Genomic DNA, 21,844 nt, shown 5'->3' with positions numbered 1-21,844 from the left:
TCTCCTACCAGCATGTTTGTGGAAGGTTGGGAGTAAACCAGAGAACCTGGAGGAAATTCACATGAGGAGAAAACTCTATACAGACAGTAACCTGAGCTCAGGATCGAACTGGGAATTCTGGAGCTGTGAGGTAGCAGTGCTACCCGATGTATGTGCGCACCACATACACTTTTTTTTTTTTAGTATAAGCAAAAGAAGCTCCATTAACAAAAGGCACAGTGCTAAAATATAAACATCTTGGCTAAAATTAAAAGAGAATAAACCTAAAGAGATAAAATAGTCAGAACAATTTGTAATTATCATAATATTATTGCAAAATTCATTCAATTCATTCAATAATTCAAACTCCATTGAATTGGAGACGCTGGAGCTGTGAGGCGACAACTCTACCATGTGAAAGAGATAAACTGATATGTATCAGCATATACTGTATTACTAACATGAGTGAGTCTATGAGTCTCCATCATGTGGCTGTAAATCATTTGTAAATGTTCTACACATACAATTTTCCCCAAAAGACAAATGTTCTCGATCACTCAAGACATGTTCAGTGTTTGAAGTTTTCTTCTTTAGTGTTACACTGGAGCTTCGAGTGTGGTGTAGCTATCAAGTAATAATAGTATAGCTATCATATCTCAATTCAAAACTTAACCTTGCAGATGTGGTGTAGAACTTTATACATTTTACAATTTACACTAAAAGGTGGGGGAATGGGGTGAATGGGGGAAAATATGGACTCTTCAGGCTAATTTTATGTAATCACATATTTAAAAATGGATTTACAGGAAAGATTTTAGTTGAGACTGCTACACTAATACAATACTAATGAACCAAACTTCAGACACCCAAGTTTTCATCGAACATTTATTGTCTGGTTTCATTTCAAGTAAGGGGTAAATTGTGAAAGGAGGAGGTGTTTGTTTGTTTGTTTGTTGCCGACCTACCAGAATTTATTGGAATTCCTCTTCTAAATTCACCAATCAGAATGCTGTTTGAAACGACACAATAGAATGCGACCTTTACAGTTTCAGGTTCTCTATTTTACTTCTAGAAAATGAGACTTGTAGCTTAAGGATTGTGGAACAAATTTATCCTGGAAACATCATATCTCCAAGCTCCTCAATATGAAACCTGTATCGCTGCAGCTTTTCTGAATCAGGATTAGCAGACCAAGCTTTAACTTTATCTGTGAAGCAGCACTTTATCTGTGCTCTAAGGCAAAAAGAAAGGTGAAACCAAGTCTCTGAATGCTACAGAGATCACACAAACTATGATGTGTGAAGAGTGCCATGATAACCTCACTGCTAATCCAGGATTGGCCTTTTTACCAAAGTGACCACTTTAGTGCCATCAGCACCAGGCACACTGAACGTAGCTGAGACTGTGTGTGTGCTGTCTTCTCATCCATAAACGTCGTTTCCATAAACGTCTCTGGCTGCAAAAAAAAATGACATGGTTGAAGGGAGCCCTCTTGTGGTCACGTGTCAACTTTGTTGTATAATGTCAGTGAAAGTCACATCAAATAATGAGAAGAGGAATAAGGTTAGGGATGCAACCAGGAAAAAGAATTGCTGACAAAAATAATTTTTTTCCCATTTCTTTCTTTCTTTCTAATTAAATATTAAGAGCACAGAAATCTAAATGTCACTGATTATGCTTATAATTATTATTATTATTATTATTATTATTATTATTATTATTATCTGGCCATCCATCACTTATTTTGATTCTCTGTCATTTTTTCACTCATTTTCTACATCATACCTATAAAAGGCAGTTATGTCACATTTTTATGTACTATTATCTATGTAACTCTTATAAACATGTCTCATGGAAGGCTGTAAATTCAAATCCCAGGACTGCCAGAAAGCCACCGTCATGGCCTCTGCTCAGCACATGGACTGGATTCTGTCTCACTTATACGTCACTCTGGATAAACATGCCTGCTGAATGAATAACGACGAATGTCAAACAACAGTAATAAACCATGCTATACACACACAGGGGCAATTTCCTGGACAGAGATTAAGCCTAGTTGTAGATTAAAATCCCTAACATGAAGTCACTTTCTTAATGTAGATATAAATAATCTGACTAATAAACATTACTCTGAAGTAAACAAAGGTATGAATGTATCACAGAGTAGTTTTTATGTACAGTGAACTTTGCACGTACTGGTTGGTAGGTCTATGTTATAGGTTATAACTTAAGGCTATTATTAAACTTTGCCACTTGGAGCAACTGTTTTTTTTTTTTTTTAGTAGTTCATAAACTCCAACATAGAGGCCATTTACGTTCAGACTAGTCGACGACAGAGGTTACGTTCAGCTGGTGCAAGAGGCCACCAAGAAGGCAGGTTTAATTCTTCAAGTTTTGAACTTTGGCAAGGAAGTGCAAAAGGCAACATCAAATTTACAGGATTTAGATTAGATTAGTTTTCATGCTTTATGCTTATAAATGAGATGCTTGGAGACTTTTGGAGCACAAATTTTCATCTGTGACCCAAAGATGAAACCCTGGCTTCTTAAATTCAAGGTTATTGGCACCTTTTTTAAGGTTATATATCACCTTTTATTGTGAAACTGAGGATTTATGTGGAATCTGTAAACCAACAGTATGTAAGGTTTTTTAGAAAGACTGCGAGGCAATTTATTAGATAATAAACACTGATTACATCAAGTTAACTGATGCCTAAGCCCAGGCTACCTACAAGCTACAATTCTATTAATATGGAAATTTCCATGGAGTGACAGGTTGCCATATTCCCAAGAAAAGTTCCAATATACCCGATTACAAAAATTTGTTTTCTATTAATGTCCAAGGTGTTACAGCTTTCAAACATATTGGAAAGCTGCAACTCATTGCATTCATTCATTCATTCATTCAGTCAGTCATCTTCTGTACCTGCTTTATCCTGTCAGGACGGCAGTGGAGCTGTAGCCTATCCCAGGAACACTGTGTATGAAGGACACCAGACTATTACAGAGTATCATGGATATACTTATTCACACCTAATTCACCTACCAGCATGTCTTTCAGATGTAGGTCTGATAAAGGCTCTAACCTAGTTCACCAAATAAATTTAGACTCCGTGTTCTAGATTAAAACCATCTTGGCTACTGTGGTTGAATTGAAATGTCAGTGACATTTCCGAAAAAAGCTTCCTTGCCTCTGCCATCAGTAACTGTTCTGTTTCACAGGGTTATATCTGCACTTCTACTCCCATCACTACTGCTGCTACTGCTTTCCCATCAGTACTACTGGTACTATTTACACATTTACGCTTCTGCTAATTTTTTTGCACTGACTTTAATGTGCGTTAATTGCACATCTCCTCCATTCATGCGTTATCTTCACCTGTCTTGCACTTAGTGTTGAGCTGTAACAAACCAATTTACCACCATTTATTTACAGTTATGGCATTTGGTAGATGGCCTTTTGAAGCAGCTTACATTTATCTAATTTATTTACATTCATCCCAAGTTGAGGGTTAAGAGCCTTGCTCAATGGCTCAACAGTGGCAGTGCTGGGATTTGAACTCACATCCTTCCCATCAGTAGGCCACCACCTTAACCACCTTTCCATCAGGAAGATTAGAAATATGAGCTAGTCTCTTTTATTCCACTAGGGGGCAAAAGTAGAGCAGTAACCTCATGGCTGTAAACTCAGCTACTAACAAAATGATGTAATTCTTCATTAGCAAGTTAAACACTGAACACTGTAACCATCTCTCTTTGCAAATGAACTAACTTAGGGATTTCATAACAACAGGGGTGAATATTTATGCAAGCACAACTTTCAATTTTTTTTTTATTATTAGTTATTTTTTATTGTTTGCCATCTGAGCTGTGATCTGAGTAGTCACACACTACTTGTCTGAAAAGTTTAACTTTTTTCAACTATGGAAGCTCCACTAATTTAAAAAAAAACTGGTGGTTGCGGCAGGTAAAAAGAGGGCAGGTACGAAAGCAGGCTAATTTTTGCATCACCACAGGCATTACATTTTTCCAATAGGATATTAGTCTCTCTAAGATGTATCTTTCCTCCACAATAGACCAATAAATAAATAAATAAATAAATGCAATGTCAGTTTCATAAGCGAGAAAATAATGAAGTGTTTTGTGCTCTTATGCATCAAACTCATACCCAGGCATCTGCAGCTGGTGTCTGCTGTGATGATATTTAATTAAGAGGTGCTCTGAAAATATTTATTCAATTTCCATTTCCACAAACGTGTTCATGTTTTTCTGGATCCGTTCCCGGTTTTAGAAGCAACCTTTGTCCAGTACTTTGTTGTTAACACACACTAGCACATCTAGTTTTAGATAAGGACTTTCTAGTCTAGAAGTAACTAATCCTAAATTAAGCTGTGTTTTAGAAAGCCAAATTTATGGCTTTGATTAATTATTCTGCATTAACGCCTACTTCCAGTTTAATTGAAACCCTATCCAGGGACCGGCACATAATCACTGAAATATCATCATTATGACTGAGAATAAACACAACAGTACAAGCATGTCATTTAGGACAAAAAGAGTAAAAAGGGGCGAAAATTAGCATAATCAGAAGCAAAAGTAATTCTAAGCAGCCTGGCAATGAGGCACAATTACTGCGACTATTGTCTAAAAGGGCACCTCTTACCATAACAAGAGCACAGGAAGGTAGTTCTTATTAACATTTTCATCTCTACGCTCACTTGGGCGTTTGTTTATAATTCTAATGAGAACGCTCATTAGACATGAACATGTAAATTGGTCTGATGAATTTGTCTCTGGCGTGATCTAGGTCATCCTCTGTCATTTCGTCAAGGTTACCTGATGTAATCTAGTGTAAGGGATTTACAGGTAAACTGTGGGAACCTCCTAGTACACTCACTTTCTGATTATCATTACAAGTATTTGTATTTATTTGTAAAGTACCGAAGCTTCGGATTTACGGCACTTGCAGGTGAAGCTCTGTATCGATGCTTGTGTTGTTCATTTCTAGGCTTTGCAAGACCTAATACACTTTCACGAACTCCTTATGTCAGTCATTAAACTTTCTCAAGTGTATCTGTGACATTCTTAAGTGTTCATGAGATGATATATACCACAGTGCTGCTGAATTCTCAAATCTGATTGGTCAGAAGGTGTTGTTTAATCTTCTATGGCAGCATAAGCACAGCCTCATATCACAGGTTTATATTCATGCACTCTAACGCATCTAATACATTATTGTTTCTATAGTAACAACTCATTCATGGTGGACGCTCAACGTAATCTAAGGCTATTAATAAATGATTAAAAAATGTGCTGTTATTTAAAAAAAAATCAAACTATAATTGTTGATATGGTGAAGTTTTCTGTAAGGAGATGCTTATTTATTTAACTTTTATGGAAGGAGTCTCCAGTGTCAGCACTTTGTAACACTCAGTTTTGCGCCACAGGAAAGTCTTCAGTATGTTTTGTGTTGCAGTTTCTTGGTAACATGAGGAGCTAAATTTTTCATTTTTATTAACTTAGAAAAAAAGAGATAGAAAAAGAGAGGTTAGTTAGGGAAGGACTATAGCTGTTATAGCATAAGTGATAACAGGAACTAACTTGTTTTGCAGTCGTTCCACCACATTAAATGTAACTATAAACAGATAAAAAGTATGACAGGCCAATCTTTAATTAAAAAAAGAATAATAATTGTGGTATAACAGGAATAAAACGCTATTTGAAATTAATCAACTTATTGGGGTTAATACTCAGTCTTGTCTCAGTCTTGAGCATTTGTCTTGCTAAATATGGTCTTTTGTAAAAAAAAAAATATATATATATATATATATATATATATATATATATAGAGAGAGAGAGAGAGAGAGAGAGAGACTTCATGTTGTCTTTTCTATTTCTAGTTGAAGTAAAGGTTTGGTCTCAAAAATGATTTAATGGTTTTCAGTCTCCATCTTGACCCAATTTCACTTTCTTAGGATCTTGCCTTGGGTCTCAACCTACTTACGACACGGTCTTGACTCAATCTCAGCTAGTCCCAGTCTTGGAGCTGTCATGGACTTTACTACAGCCCTAGCCACAGTCCACTGTCATTTTCCTTTATACCACAGCACGGTTGTATCCTCGAATCTGACTGGTCAGAAGGTGTGCATTATTTTCATATAACAGCACAAGCAGTTCAGGCTGTAACGAACAATCGGTTAATATTAATGCACTCGTTATATGTTATTGTTTCTATAATAACAGCTCATACACAGGGACTTGTACAGTGGATGCTCCATATAATCTAAGACTAATAATAAATGGATTTAAAATGGGTTGGTGTTTAACAAATTAATTCTTATACTCATTGATGTGGTGAGGTTTTTTGTTAGAAGACATTTATTTGACATTATGGAAGGAGTCTCAGTTGGAAGCATTCTTGGTCACGGTTACACTTTTACGATTTCTCTGTTTTCACCATAAAAAGACAGGCTCTGTGTGTGTGTGTGTGTGTGAGAGAGAGAGAGAGAGAGAGAGAGACAGAGGCTGGTGAGGAAATGCCTGTTGATCGCAGCTATAACTTAAGTGAGAACAGGAACTAACTTGTCTCTTGGACGTTCCACAGCATTAAAACTATAAACCATTAAAATAAGTAACATGTCATTCATTAATAAATTAAACATTGTGATCACTGGCAAATCTCTGTGGTATAAGTGGAATAACACATGACAGACAGTGCTGTTACACCAAAATAATACACTTCAGGGAGTAGGGGTTGGGGGTAGCGGCACTCGGCTCGCACCATGTGCCACATCACACCACCCCTGGCTCGCATTATTTTCATATAACAGCACTGTTTGATGTGTGTTATTCCTTACATAATATAACACACTGTAATGTTTCATTTCTTATATATCATAAAACTGATATTCTGCCTAAGTCTAGTTCAGTGAAGACTCTGTTCTAATGACCAGAGGTTTAGCAGCTGTCAAAGATTCTGCCACAGGTTTAAGTCACTTGCCCAGTGAACCCTCCACAGCATTTGTGTGAACGTCCTGAAATGACTGTGCATTCAAGTCCTAATGGGAAGTTCGTATTTACGAGTTGTGAAGTCCTAATTACGACATCCGGTGCATTCAAGTCACTTTGGTCGGAGGAGGATGGCGTTGTACCTTCTGAGAAAATTCTGAGTTTCCCACTCGTAATTACGACTTTGTGGTGGTGTTCCTGTGGCGTTCAATTCGTAAATGCAATCTTTCCTACATGACTTGAACTCACACAGTCACAGAGACTGGCTGCAGTTATACTCCTCTTGAAACATGAAATTAGTACTGATTCCACATTTAACTACAGATGACGTCACTGGCAGGTGAAAGGTCATTAGCTACACTGTCCAGTCTGGAAAATATGCCACTGCAAATCTAAATAAATCACCTCGTTAGTGTGGCGTCTCAAATGTACTGGAGAGTTAGAGGGATCCTCTTCAGTACACACTGACTCATCACCACTGCTGGCTGCTTTTCTGTCTCTACAACAGGTCATTACTGCAACAGGAAACTCAAGCATAACACACTATCAAATATATATCACTTGTCTACATCAATTACTAAGCAGTTTAGGGAAAGGAATCACACTACACACAGAGATCGGATTACAGATTCATTCCTGACCTCGCCAGAAGTTTAATCGTAATAAAGAAGGCATAACTGTTTAACGTCTGGTCCCCACTAAAAGATTTATACAATCCTTTAATGATGAAAATGTTAGAGAACCTAGATACTGTACTAAGTAGATTTCACAGATTATTTGTCCTGGAAGGTCCTTTGGTTGTCAAACCAACCAGAACAAACACCAACACGGTTTCAGATTGTCCTCACAAATCAGATCCTGACACTCAGAACCTCAGATGTCACACATTTTTTTTCTCACAAGACAATCAACATTCTCACACACCACAGGATCCCCTGATGAAAAATTCAGCATGGTCTGACCAGCTACCAAAACACAGTCCAATCTGGATGAACGTAGAGCCCATCTTTGTTGATAAGTTATTTTCCAGCTTTCTTATTACTGTGAAACTGATTCTGTTTTATATTCATTGTATTCTATTTTTGCATATTTCATTAAGGACTTTTATTTTGGTTTTGTCTCCTCATAGAGAGGATATTGTGTAATTAATGGGAGGAGAGTTGACGTGTGGAGAAGAAATTTGTGGGGATGGAGTGGAGTTGCTCCTCTCCCTAGTTTTTCACTCTGGGCCCAATAAAAAGTTTAATGTCCTCGATATTTCAAGTCCATTGTCATTATTAAAACTGCAGCGTTATAACAGAACTCCTGAACCCTCGGTCACCTAATCCCCACGCCTTATATTATTATATATTATTAAACTGATCAATAAATGTCTGGGATTCTCTAATTGCCTTAACGTTGTGTTATTTTCTTGAAAACAACTTGTCTACAGTATTCCATTAATAGTAGTGGTTTCAGAAAATAAATGGTTCCTTTCTACCAGTACTTATGAGCTGGCAAAGATGATCACGACCTACCAGCTCAGTGTGTGTTTCGCCAGCTGGTAGCTAATTAGAGCAACCTGGAGATTTCAGCGTGGTTGTTAAGACATAAATATTAAACAGGTTTTATATTTATTATTTTAAATTTGTGAGGCCACGGCTGGACTGTGAGTTGGGATAAGACTGGATTTTACACATCCCACACCATAGGATAATGCAGGAACATAATAATTTAAACCAACATAAAATCAGAACACATTTTGTGATAGTCAGGGGAATCACCATCAAAATCGGCCCTCAGGACGGAGGTACAGGAGTGTGAAATGCAGGACTTCCAGACTAAGGAACTCCTTCTTCCCCTCAGCCATTAGACTTTTAAATGAGTAGCCAGTGGACACAGACTAGTCTCACATATCTCATAGGATAGGTGGACTGAACTGCTACAGCTCAATTTGCACATTTGTAAATGTTACTGCTGCTATTCTTATTAAGAAGCTTCATTTCGATTTGCACATTGTCAAATGTGACAGCTGCTATTGTTATTGTGTAGTTGCACTCAATTTGCTACAGGCTACTGTACTATTGTTTTTGTTTTTGTATTGTTATTGTTTTGTACATAAGTCAATATTGCACATAGACATACACTTCACGTTACTGCTACATGTGAACACATTACTGTTACTACATGTACTGTAATACTGTTTTGCACAAGTCAATATTGCACATGTTACTGTACTATTGTTTTGCACAAGTCAACATTGCACACTCACACATACAGATGTACATAGTCTATATTTCTATATACATAATCTATATTTCTACTTCTGCAACATAGCTACATGTTTGTTTGTATGTATGTGTATGTCTGTTTTTATTTTCTACATAAGTTGTGTTTATCATGGCATTCAATGGGACAGCAAAGAAAGAATTTCATTGTACAGGGAAACTTGGTTTCCTCACTGTGCACATGACAATAAACGCTTTGAATCTTGAATCTTGAATCTATCCTCTAGTGTAGCCTAGGATATAAAATATAAAATCCCACTTTTTTGTTAGGGCAAATTGTAGAGTCTAAAAAGTCTACAACAGCCTAGGCTCTTGTTTTTAGTAGTCCCTTACAAAGAAGAACACAAGCTCTAATATCTAAATCTAAAAAAAGCTTTTTAGGCTGCAACTTTTGGAGAAATGTGACTATACTGGGGACAAAAAAAAAAAAAAACTAGCACGAATTGTCCTAGCAACACTCCCACTAATCTAGCTGCTAACAGCCCTCAACGTGATTGCGAAATAAAGAGGCTGAATTTCATTCCTCTTAATTGCACACCGCTTTGGCCAGGAGACAAAAATCTTTAATTGCCTTCCCTGCAGTCGTTCAACAAATTAGAGCCTGATGCATGGCTCCCACTTGGCCTTGTAATGAATTCCACCGCCTTTGTTCTGCCCACTCAACCCCGTGCATGCTCGAGGCTTGAAATTAAATAGTAAGATTCTGTGATTATCATGCATTCTCCAAAGCAACAACACAACATGGCAAATGTTAGTCTATTCTGGACACGAGGGTTGCCATGACAAAGACACTACGCTAGGTCACACTTAAAGACGTTAGCTGTGGCTCAAATCACAGACTGTTGTCCAACATCTAAATATATTTACTATGTCGGAGAAGTACAAAGTTGCTACAGTGATACAGGAGAGACACCTGAAAACTACCAAATGCAAATATATAAAATTCACATAGTGGAAAAGCTAATTCACTTACGGGGAAAGGACGCGATACGTAAAAGTTGTGTGTTATTGGTAGTGCTTAGCACATTGACTTTGTCTAGATGCTATTTTCTTTCTGTCGTTTGCTTGCACATCTAGGGAAAAAATTAGCTAGCTACCCTACATCCTCTCCAAAATCACACAAGCCAGAACCAGCGTACTGTTCATTCATGTAGCAATATGCACTGTAGCAATAAACAGTATGAAGTAATATAGAAGATGAGTATAAGTACAGAACATACTTTAAGTGCATTTGTGAATGACAAGTTTGTTCATTTCAGAGCTAACAAGAAAGGAAATGATATTAAATCACACATAATGTAAGCAAAAGCAACATTGCCAGACTGCGCTCAGTGATACCTGACGTTAGCTTGCTAACTTAACTAGCAGTTACGTTCCAACACTTTCTGTGTTTACGTCCTTTTCAGCAGGGGATAGCTCATGAAAAAGAGAAATACAAGTTAAATTTAAATAAAAGTAACAGCGATGTGTAAACCATACATTTTGGCTACAACCGTTTCTAATTGGAACTTGATGCATTTTCTATACCAGCAGCTCTGATAGAAGAATTGGATGTAATTCAAATCACAGGCTTATATTAATGCTCTCATTCTAATATGCTATCGTTTCTATAGTAACAACTAATTCATAGAGAATTGTATGGCATGACACATAATCTAAACCCAACAATAAAGGAATACAAAAAACATGTTATTTAACAAATAAAAATGTATGGCTGTTAATATGGTGAAGCTTGAAGACATTTCTTTAAGATTTTTGGAAGGAGTCTCCAGTGTCAATGCTTTGTTTGCCAGAGGTAAAGCTGTAACTTTAAGTTTTTCCACCACAGGAAAGTCTTCAGGACAGAGGACTGCATTTTTTTTGTCTTATTAACTTCGAGAGAGTGAAAAAAAATGAGAGGCTGGTGAGGGGATGACTGTAATAATAATTATATAAGTATTATAATAATAATAGAAGTATATATTATATAAGTATAATAAATAATAATAATAAGTGCTGTAATGTAAGTGATCACAGGAACTAACTTGTTTCTGGGACATAACACAACAATAAGTGTAATACACTGCCTGGCCAAAAAAAAGGTCATTGTTTGGGTTTAAATAAGCAAATACTTAAGAGCCTATGATTGGATCATTACTGCAGTGATTAATATGTTTCAACTGGCAACAGTTCTTTTAACCTTAACTGATGCAGTGTGTAGCTTCTCATTTCTTAAACAACCATGGCAGATTACGTATCCGATGGTCGTGGAAAAGTTGTTACTGAAGGGCAAAATTGTTGGCCTGCATTAAGCAAAGAAAACAACTAAGGAGATTGCTGAATTCACTGGAACTGGGTTATGAAATGTCCAACGCATTATTAAAGCCTGGAAGGATATTGGTGAACCGTCAACTTTACAGCGGAAATGTAGTGGGAAAAAAATCTTGAATGATCGTGATCGGAGATCTTTAAAACGCATGGTGATGTCACATCGTAAAAAAATCGACAGGAGAACTCACGGCTATGTTTAATAGTGAACGTAAGAGCATTTCCACACGCACAATGTGAGAAGAACTTACTGGATTTGGACTAAACAGCTGTGTGACCACACGAAAGCCACTGATTAGTAAGATTAATCGAAAAAAATGACTTCAATTTGCTAGGGAGCATAAAGACTGGACTGTGGAGCAATGGAAAAAGGTCCTGTGGTCTGATAAAATCAGATTTACCCTATTCCAAAGCAATGGGCGTGTCAGGGTAAGAAGGGAAATGCATGAAGTGATTCACCCGTCATGCATAGTGCCTACTGTACAAGCCTCTGGAGGCAGTGTTATGATCTGGGGTTGCATCAGTTGGTCAGGTCTAGGCTCAGCCTCATTGAGCAGCAATAAAATGAAGTCAGCTGAGCACCTGAATGTACTGAATGACCAGGATGAAAACGCTAAGATTCATCAGGCTTAACTTGTGAAAGAGTCGTTCAGGGAGCATGAGGAATCATTTTCACACATGAATTGGCCACCACAGAGTCCTGACCTTAACCCCATTGAAAGTCCTTGGGATGTGCTGAAGAAGACTTTACGGAGTGGTCCGACTCTCCCGTCCTCAATGCAAGATCTCAGCCAAAAATTAATGCAACTCTGGATGGAAATAAATGTTGTGAAGTTGCATAAGGTTGTTGAAACAATGCCAGGACGAATGCGTGCCGTAATCAAAGCTAAATGCAGTGCAACAAAATATTAGACTTTTTTTTTGGCCAGGCAGTGTATAAATGGTTAAACCATACAATGGTGTTTATTTATATGTTAAAAACTGTAATTGTAAAAAGAATAAGGCAGTTCAGGACATGTTGCTTTTGGAAAATAATCGACTTTAGGGTGGTAACAGTAACTCTGTATCTTGTCACATCTTCATTGATTATTTTTCTAACTGTGGCACAAGAGACAAAGCTGGAAGCTAAAGCTAAATGAGTAAAGAAAAAGAAACCTTGACATGTAATGATCAGACAGTAAGTATCAGTACTGGGGACAATACTGGCCTAAAACCCTGATTGGTATCAGCCACATCAGATCAACATATTGACACTGACATTTGACATATTTACCAGTCCAGTTCATGAATCGGATTGGAATACCATGAATGCATATTTTAAATAATTCAACCAAGATCTTGAACAAGATCACATGACATAAATTGTCTTAAAGCACTCTGCCATCGCGTCTATGGTGTTCATCACAATGAAAGCATGCACAGCCTCAGACCAGTTACTGTGAGGATGTTGGGGTCTAGTAATGTATAATGGATGTCTGATTCCCAGAGCTCTGATATCTGTATCGTACCATAAGTGGGGAAAACGTGGGTTTTGTGCATCGTGGGAAGCCTCCAGTCAGCTAAGAATGATGTCCATCCATCCATTCTCTGTACCACTTATCCTACACAGGGTCGCGGGGTTAACCTGGGGGTTCCAATCCCAGGGGACTCGGGGCTCAAGGATGCCAACCCATTGCAGGGCACAATTGTACACACACAACAGACAATTTGGAAATGCCAATCAGCCTACAAAGCATGTCTTTAGACTGGGGAGAAAACCCCCAAAGCACAGGGGGAACATGCAAACTCTGTGCACACGGGGCGAAGGTGGGATTCGAACCTCTAACCCCAGAGGAGCGAGGTGCTGACCACTAAGCCACCACGCCCCCCTGCTAAGAATGATGTTTCTACCCAAATCGTGTGATCTTCTTTAATTGGTTTGTGCTTTGTACTGTGTATATTGTAAAGTGCCGAACATAAAAGATTTTGAGAAATCAGAAATTCTTTTGTATTTGTTGCTTTTCCTAGAGAAGAATACCGATCTTGTTCCTCTCAAAGCCTTTTTGTAGTTTTCTGTTTAACCTTAATGTCGTGTCAAATGACCCTCGTGAAAAGTGGAATGACACTAAAAACTATTTTCCCAGCTCTTCGTCCAACTTGGCTCAATTTCTAAAAACGAGCCTAAAAACATATTTTTGATCATAGATCTTAGATCATAGATATTTCTATAACAGTAATGATGCCACATCATTATTCTGAGCCTGAGAGTAATTGTTAAAAAGGACAGTTGAAGTTAGTGGAGTACTATTCCTCACACTTTCAGAAAAATAATTCCTTATGAGAATTAATTTCTTAAATGTTATATATCAAGATGAAGAAAACCCCATGTTTGGTCATGCTTTGTTCTGCCTCAGGTGACGGTACACAGTTTCTTGGGATGTTATTCCTACATTAAACCAGCTGTCTTTCTCTGAAGTGGAAAAATTTGAGGTTAAAACAAAACAAAATTCATTTAAATGAAAGCTCCACCTCTTATACACACTCACACTTGTGCAGACAAACCACTAGGAGGAGTCCCAAGCATGGGAAGGACCTTTTTGTCTATTTCACAAATATTATTCAGCCTACTCTCAAAGTAGATAAAAAATATATATACAGAGAGAATTTAAAAACGTTAAAAATGTTATAGGTATATTAAATCTGCCAGACTATTGTTGAAGTAAGGTAAGGTGCTGACACAGTAGGGTAAAGTGAGGGCAGCAGGGTAAGGTGGGGGCATAAGGGTAATACGGGGGCAGTAGGGTAAAGTGGGGGGCAGTAGGGTAAAGTGGGGACACAGAAGAGTAAATTGGGGGACAGTAGGGTAAAGGGGGGACACAGAAGAGTAGATTGGGGGACAGTAGGGTAAAGGGGGGACACAGAAGAGTAAATTGGGGGACAGTAGGGTAAAATGGGGTGAATATAAATAGATAACACTCATCCAAGAGATCCTAGAATTTAATATGATACTTAATACGAATTTAAGCAGCTCTACCTTTCCAGACTGTTGTAAAATAATACAGAATGCAGTTTTCTGTACCATGCCCTTAAAAACCCAGAGTAAGGCCCTAGATAAACTCCTTTAGCAGGCAGCCCACAGGACTAAAGATCCCAGAAGGCAGGCTGAGATGTTTACTGAACTAATAGCTCCTCTCATATGGCTCATTAAGCTGTTCATGGAATTCGAGTGAACTGAGTGCGAGGTAGCAGGTGTCAGCCCATCGTACCAAGCTATGTTACACCAAATGTCTTTGCTTTTCATCATCATCATCATAAAGTTCATATTTCCGTCCAAGCTGGAAAAAAGTCCTCATGTGCAGGGTGGAGTACAGCAATAAACACAACTAGACACTTCTGAAGTCAACACAATTGGTGTGAGTCATACATTAGTGTGTGTTTATTGGTGCTTCGAAAGCATGGCTTCTTTGTGAACAAAAGGTTATAGTTATAGGGATATGGTTTGCTGATGAACATTTCTGATTGTTTCATAGAAGTGCATTAATTCCTCATGTCGAGACACCTCTAATGTAGATCCAGTTAAAACCTTACTCACCGTTAATCGTTTACTTTACAGTGTGTCAGTGCTCCTCATACTGAGTAAGCAAGTTGAAATGATGACAAGACAACAGTCAAGCAATAAAACAGGTTTTTTTAGTTATTAATGAATGAGACGTGCTTTTTTATCCATATAGTCACAGTTACAGTTGTAGAACATCTGCAAAACAAGTTAGTTCCTGTTATTGCTTATGCTGTACCAGCTATAAACAGTCATTCCCTCACTTTCTCTTTAAGTAAGAAAAAAGTATTCAGATTATACACTAGAATATATATATATTGTATACAGTATGTAAGGACCTGGTGTTACCATTGGTAGGGAATTTCTTGCAACAAGTAGCAATCATTGTGAAGGTGAAGCAGCTTCCTAAAGTTTCAAGGAACAACATTATTAAACAACACTCGAGTGGAAAAAGCTACAGATACATAGCAAAGACCTTAAACATCCCTGTCAGAACAATTGGTTCAATAATACTCAGGTTGAAAGTTCATGGAAGCACAACTAATTGTCCTCAGACAGGTACGCTACACAAGAATTCACAGCACGCTCTCAGACTAATGATAAGAAAAGCAAGAGAGTTTCCAGCAGTCACTGGAAAAGAGTTGCAGGACAACCTGAAAGCAGCAGGAACACCAGTTACACAGAGAACAATAAGCAATGAAATGCACCAAATAAAAAGAAGCACAGCATTTAGATGAATCAGAAATCTTTAGGAACAAAAGAAGGAACAAAAACAGAACTGCTTCGCAGTAATTCAGCCTGCCAGGTTTGGAGAAAGAAGGGTTGCATGTATGAGCCCATGAACACCATACCCACAGTGAAGCATGGGGGTGGGAGCATCACGATATTGGGCGGCTTCTCTGCAAACAGTACTGGGGCATTACACATCATCGTAAAAACATGAACGGAGCGATGTACAAGGAGCATTTAATCTCATAGGCCAAGAAACTGAATCTGGAGAGATAATGGATGTTTCACCAAGACAGCAACCCCAAACCATACTAACTCAAGAAGGCCTTGCATGGCCAAGCCAACCTCCTGACTTGAATCCCATTAACGTTTATTAAGGATTTTGAAATTGCAAGTCCATCAGAGGGATCCTCATAACCTTGGGAAATTGAAAATGATTTGCCAAGAGGAATGGGCCAAAATTGAAACACAATTCTGCAAAAAGCTATTTAGTTCTTACCATAGACACCGTGAAGCTGTAATTGCCAACAACAGTTTTGTAAGAATGTACGAATGTAGGCATAGTGTGGTGTCTGAATACTTTTCTCCCTATCAAATTATTTTGATATTTTGATAATTATATTATCTTTGTGTATGTATACTTTTATGTTCATATTTATTAGTCAAAAGACACTATTTGTGCACATTTGTAGTGGATACTGCAAATGCACTGGAAGTGTATTAAATAAGAAAAGCTAAAGTGTCTCAGTATTTATTTCCCCTCACTGTATGTCTTGAATACAGTGTGAAATTGAGGACTAGCGACTGCATTCTGCTGGGGTTTTCAAGCACCTGAGCACAATCTCAGGTGAGACACTAAGGTCTGGGGGGAAAATATGTTTAGCAGAGTGTCTGTTTAGTTTCAGTTCTCTCACTGTGTAAACACGCCACACTGACATCCCATGAAAGCCGTCCATAACACACACGAACAACAGCAATAACACCAATAAACCAGACCCTAAACTTTCTCAGCAACCTAAAGTTTTAAACAGATTTATGATTCTCAGGTTTGAACCCTTTCCCTTAACAGGGGCATTCATACTTCTGTGTCCCTCACTCCACCCTAATGTCTCACACTCTATTCTACTGTGTCTCTAACCTCCCCTACTCTCCACCATTTTATCCTACTGTTTTCCACAGGAACACCTATTCTTACCACGTTCTACCCTACTTTACTTCATTCTACACTTCTGGGTCTCCACTTTACCCCACTGTCCCAAAATTTACTCCACTATGTCCCAAATTTACCCTAATGTCCCACACTTTACCTTACTGTTTCCCCGTGCTATCTTACTGTTTTACCCTATATTACCTCATTCACACTGCTTCCCCATCCTACTGTCACCCACTCGATCCTATTTTACCCCATTCTACACAGTTCTACCCTCTGTGTCCCCACCTTACCTTGCTGTTCTTGTTAACCTACTGCCCCCCACTTTTCCCTGCAGTCCCCCAATTTACTCTTCTGTGTCCCCGCTTTAGCCTACTGCCCCCCACTTTTCCCTACAGTCCCCCAATTTACTCTTCTGTGTCCCCGCTTTAGCCTACTGCTCCCACTTTACCCTACAGTCCCCCAATTTACTCTTCTGTGTCCCCACTTTAGCCTTCTGCCCCCCACTTTACCCTACAGTCCCCCAATTTACTCTTCTGTGTCTCCACTTTAGCCTACTGCTCCCACTTTACCCTATTGTCCCCCAATTTACTCTTCTGTGTCCCCACTTTAGCCTTCTGCCCCCCACTTTACCCTACAGTCCCCCAATTTACTCTTCTGTGTCCCCACTTTAGCCTACTGTCCCCCACTTTGCCCTACTGTCCCCCACTTTACCTTACTGTCCCCCACTTTACCCTATTGTCCTCTACTTTATCCTATTTTACCCCACTTTACCCTACCGCCCCCCACTTTATCCTATTTTACCCCACCTTACCCTACTGTCACCCAATCTGAGGTCCACTTCTCTATTCTAATGCCCCCCACCACCCCACTATACCTACTCCGCCCTGTTGCCCTTCACTTTACCCTACTTTTCCTCACTCTACACTACCACCCTATCTTCTTCTACACTTTACTGACCCTCCACTCAACCCTCTGTAGACTTCACCTTACTGTCCCTGACCCTACCAGTCTTCTTACTGCCCTCTCCACCCTCTCTCTCTCTCTCTCTCTCTCTCTCTCTCTCTGCAGGCTGGTTTGTTGAACCCCAGCTGTTGGATTAGTGTTCACTTGCCTTGCTCTTGCTCGGTGGTGAGGTTTGTCTCGGTGATGAGGATGTGTCCCTCTGTGTGGCCTGTGTGTGCGCTCAGGGCTCGGCGCTGCTCCGTGTCCTGCTCCTCCTCCTTCTGCACCGCTGCCACTTTGCGCCGGGAGAGCGCCGAGGACACGGTACCCATGAAGAGGACGCAAAAATCCGCGCACACACCGGCAACAACATGAGAAAAAAACGCAACAGGAAAAGCGAGGGGGAAAAGCAGGAGGAAAGCACTTGGGTGTCCTGTTTTTCACGGCATGTAATGCAAAGAGTGGCTAATAAACCGCTGCTCGCCTCTGGCAGGAAATAAAAAGCTCTGCTGAAACTCCGTGAGCGCTGGGACCCGGTGCTATTAAACTCATTCACCACAGGGGGCGCTGTGTGGCCTGAGTTCTGCAGAGTCAGGGACTGCAACCAGAATCAGAACCACAATCAGAACCACCTTCAGTGCCAAGTACAGTGGGTTTACATGTACAGGGAATTTGTCTTGGAGTACAGGTGCTTAGTATAACAGTAAAAATAAATAAATAAATAAATAAATAAATAAATAAATAAATAAATAAATAAAAATAATAATAATAATAATAATAATAAATAAATAAATAAATAAAAATATTAATAAGGCAAACATATATGAGCATAAATATAGAAATATAAAAGTTTAGGAAAATAAAATAAAAATATTAAAATAAAAACCCTCTCATCGTGTTCATTTTCATGTCTTCCACATTACTGTTTTTTTTTTAAAAAAAGAGCAATATTTAAATTTAAAATTCCAAAAAAGAGTACGAATTTTGTCACGCTAAATATTCTTCAAAGATAATTTTATTCTAATTTTTATGGTTTATTTTACTTTATGTCACACACACACACACACACACACACACACATATATATATATATATATATATATATATATATATATATATATATATATATGTATATACTGTGTATATACTGTATATATATACATACATACAGTGGGTCCATAAGCAAATTATATTATTATGTTCGCTCAAATCCATGGGCGTGTCATCTGAACACATGCGTCAGTGGAAGGGATAAGACTCACGGAAAATCTGACCTTTTGTACAAAGGAGTTACAAAGATCACAATGTCACAAATTTGCTTACATTTAAACAGTGACCAACAAATTGTTCAGAATCTTGAATACTGAATATTTCAGATTTTAAACATTTCCTTTTCTTTGTTTTAATTATTTTTTTTAAAACTGTCTGTTTATCTCCAGACCGACAACAGAATTTCAATGTGGTCTCAGACTTTTGGACCCCACAATATGTGTGTGTGTGTGTGTGTGTGTGTGCCCTTTATAGTAGATTGTTTATCTACAAAATGTTTAATTTCATTATTTCTTAAGGCATCTTTGCTTTACAGCATTTCTTTATATGTGCCTCAGACTTCTGCACACTACTGTGTAGTGTGTACTTTGATTATATGGGTAATCATTGCTCTTTTTATAGCATCATATCATACACTTTATGTTCTTTCTCTTACAGCTTGCAAGGAAAAATCTAGGTACATTGTTTGTAAGGTGATTATATGATGGTGCTATAGCCAAACCAGACAATATATCACATCACAGTTTTTAACACTTCTCACATTATTATCATCATCTTCATTATTATTATTATCGTGGACGCTTTAAATCAGTGTTTCTCAATCAGAGGTCCATGGACCCCATGTGGTCTGTGGCATAATTACAGGGGGTCCACGGGATTGTATCTAAAATATTTAAAATATGCAAGTGGTATTTTTGTTAAATATTTCAAAATGTAATTTAAATACATTTTTAGGTCCATTACATTTCAGAAAATGTATGTGAACATCATGTGTGAATACCCCTGTCTGCAAAAAACTTCAATTTCAAGTTTCACTTCAACTGATGGTAAAATTTATGTCATTGTGTATTGCGAAATGTTATTGGCAGTGTACAAAAATGTCACTGCATTGTGCTTTAATGTAAGGTGAATAACAGGTAGGATATCAAGTCTAACTGAAAATTGTACACTGCTTCGTACACGGCACACTGGAAGCTATAAGCCATATGATGATGCTGATGTTGGAGAGAAAGCATGTCTCGGCTGATGGACTTCATTTGGCTGAGGGGGGAATTTACGCAGCAGAGAAGCTGACAAAAGTGTTTGAGTATGAATTTTGTATATATTTGATTTATATACATTCTTTTTTATATGTAAAAATGTATTTTTACTTTTTTTTGTGCATGGAGTTTGCATATTCTATCCTGTGCTTCGGGGGTTTCCTCCGGGTACTCCAGTTTCCTCCTCCAGTCCAAAGGCATGTGTGGTAGGCTGATAGGCATTTCCAAATTGCCCATAGTGTGTAAATGTATGTGTGTGTGTGTGTGTGTGTGTGTGTGTGCCCTGCAATGGTTTGGCATCCCATCCAGGGTTCCCCCGTCTTGTGCCCCGAGTCTCCTGATCTCCAGGTTACACCACGACCCTGATTAGGATAAATGGTACAAAAGATGAATGGATGGATTTGGAGATTAAAAAAAGTCATCAGAATCCTAAATACAAATCTAAAAAAAATACAAATTTTCTGTAAATTAGGCCAAAGGTGAAGCATCAGGGATTCTCGGGGAAATGTAAATGCTTTCATATTGGTCAAGATAATAAAAATGTTTTCCTGAAATAGCTAGCTTTCTTCAGTGATGTTAAACACTCAATGCTCAGTGTAACTATTTAGTTAACATTCTAGCTAGTTAAGCTATGCTAATGTTTGTAGGAATTAAGCTATTTCAGTACAAATTAAACTCTTATGGTTCATATTTTCCATTTTGACTCCACTTACGTCTACTCCACGTTTCTTCACTTCACTTCATGGACGTGAATGTGGTGACTGTGATCAGCTAAAAGTTGAGTTTTGAAAGTGTCTACTTCTCTACTTTTCCCTGGGAATCCTAGATGCTTCATTTTTGGCCTAACTCACATAAAATCTGCATTTCTGAGATTTTTATTTAGGGTTCTGATTGTTTTTTTAATCTCAAAACCATAATCCATAACCCACAGGAACAAAAATCCTATTTAATGTGATGTGTATATAATTCAAATACACAAAATTCCTATTTAAATACTTTTGTCAGTTTTGAATTTCCATAGAAATTAAGTATTTGATTTTTCTTTGATATCATATATCATTATTATTTTATTATCTATACTTTATTATGTTTGTTTGTATGTATGTGTATGTCTGTTTTTATTTTTTACATAGTTTGCATTTGTCTTGGCATTCAATGTGGACAGCAAAGAAAGAATTTCATTGTACAGGGAAACTTGGTTTTCCTCACTGTGCACATGCCAATAAACGCTTTGAATCTTGAATATCACTCTTTTAATATCATATAGGGATTTGCTGATATATCATTACATATCATAATCCATCATCTACCTGATTATCAGCACATGTATTTAGGAAGGTGTGCTCAGTATTTTACAATTCACTTTTTCGCTCTCACACCATGCCACAGAATCCAGTAATGCGTTTCAAGTTTGATGGAGTTGCCATGGCAACCGGCTGAGTTTGAAGCAATCAAACAAAACTCCAGCTGGTGTTTGTTAAAATCACAGCGAGCTGCCTTTTCTCACAAAAGTCTCCACATGCAGTTCGAAGCAACATCAGGAGACTGAACAGTACAACACATTTCAAGCATTATGTTCTGTTTGTTTGTTTATTTATTTATTTTTTTAACTAAAG

The 21,844-nt window shown here is 38.0% G+C and overlaps 1 protein-coding gene across 1 annotated transcript in view; it reads right to left on the bottom strand.

Moving 5' to 3' along the window:
* The window catches only part of pde1a (phosphodiesterase 1A, calmodulin-dependent), a 146,458-nt gene extending 128,028 nt beyond the window's left edge, over nt 1-18,430 (bottom strand). The window contains exon 1 of the mRNA XM_026913224.3: nt 18,089-18,430. Within this exon, the coding sequence (XP_026769025.1) occupies nt 18,089-18,251 (163 nt within the window). The 5' untranslated portion in view covers nt 18,252-18,430. The remainder of the gene's footprint in view (nt 1-18,088) is intronic.
* Nucleotides 18,431-21,844: the final 3,414 nt, after the last annotated feature.

The sequence above is a fragment of the Pangasianodon hypophthalmus genome, chromosome 5 (assembly GCF_027358585.1).
Source record: "Pangasianodon hypophthalmus isolate fPanHyp1 chromosome 5, fPanHyp1.pri, whole genome shotgun sequence".
NCBI classification, from domain to species: Eukaryota; Metazoa; Chordata; class Actinopteri; order Siluriformes; family Pangasiidae; genus Pangasianodon; species Pangasianodon hypophthalmus.
Note: the sequence above shows the minus strand (reverse complement) of the source record. Positions and strands in the feature narration are given on the sequence as shown.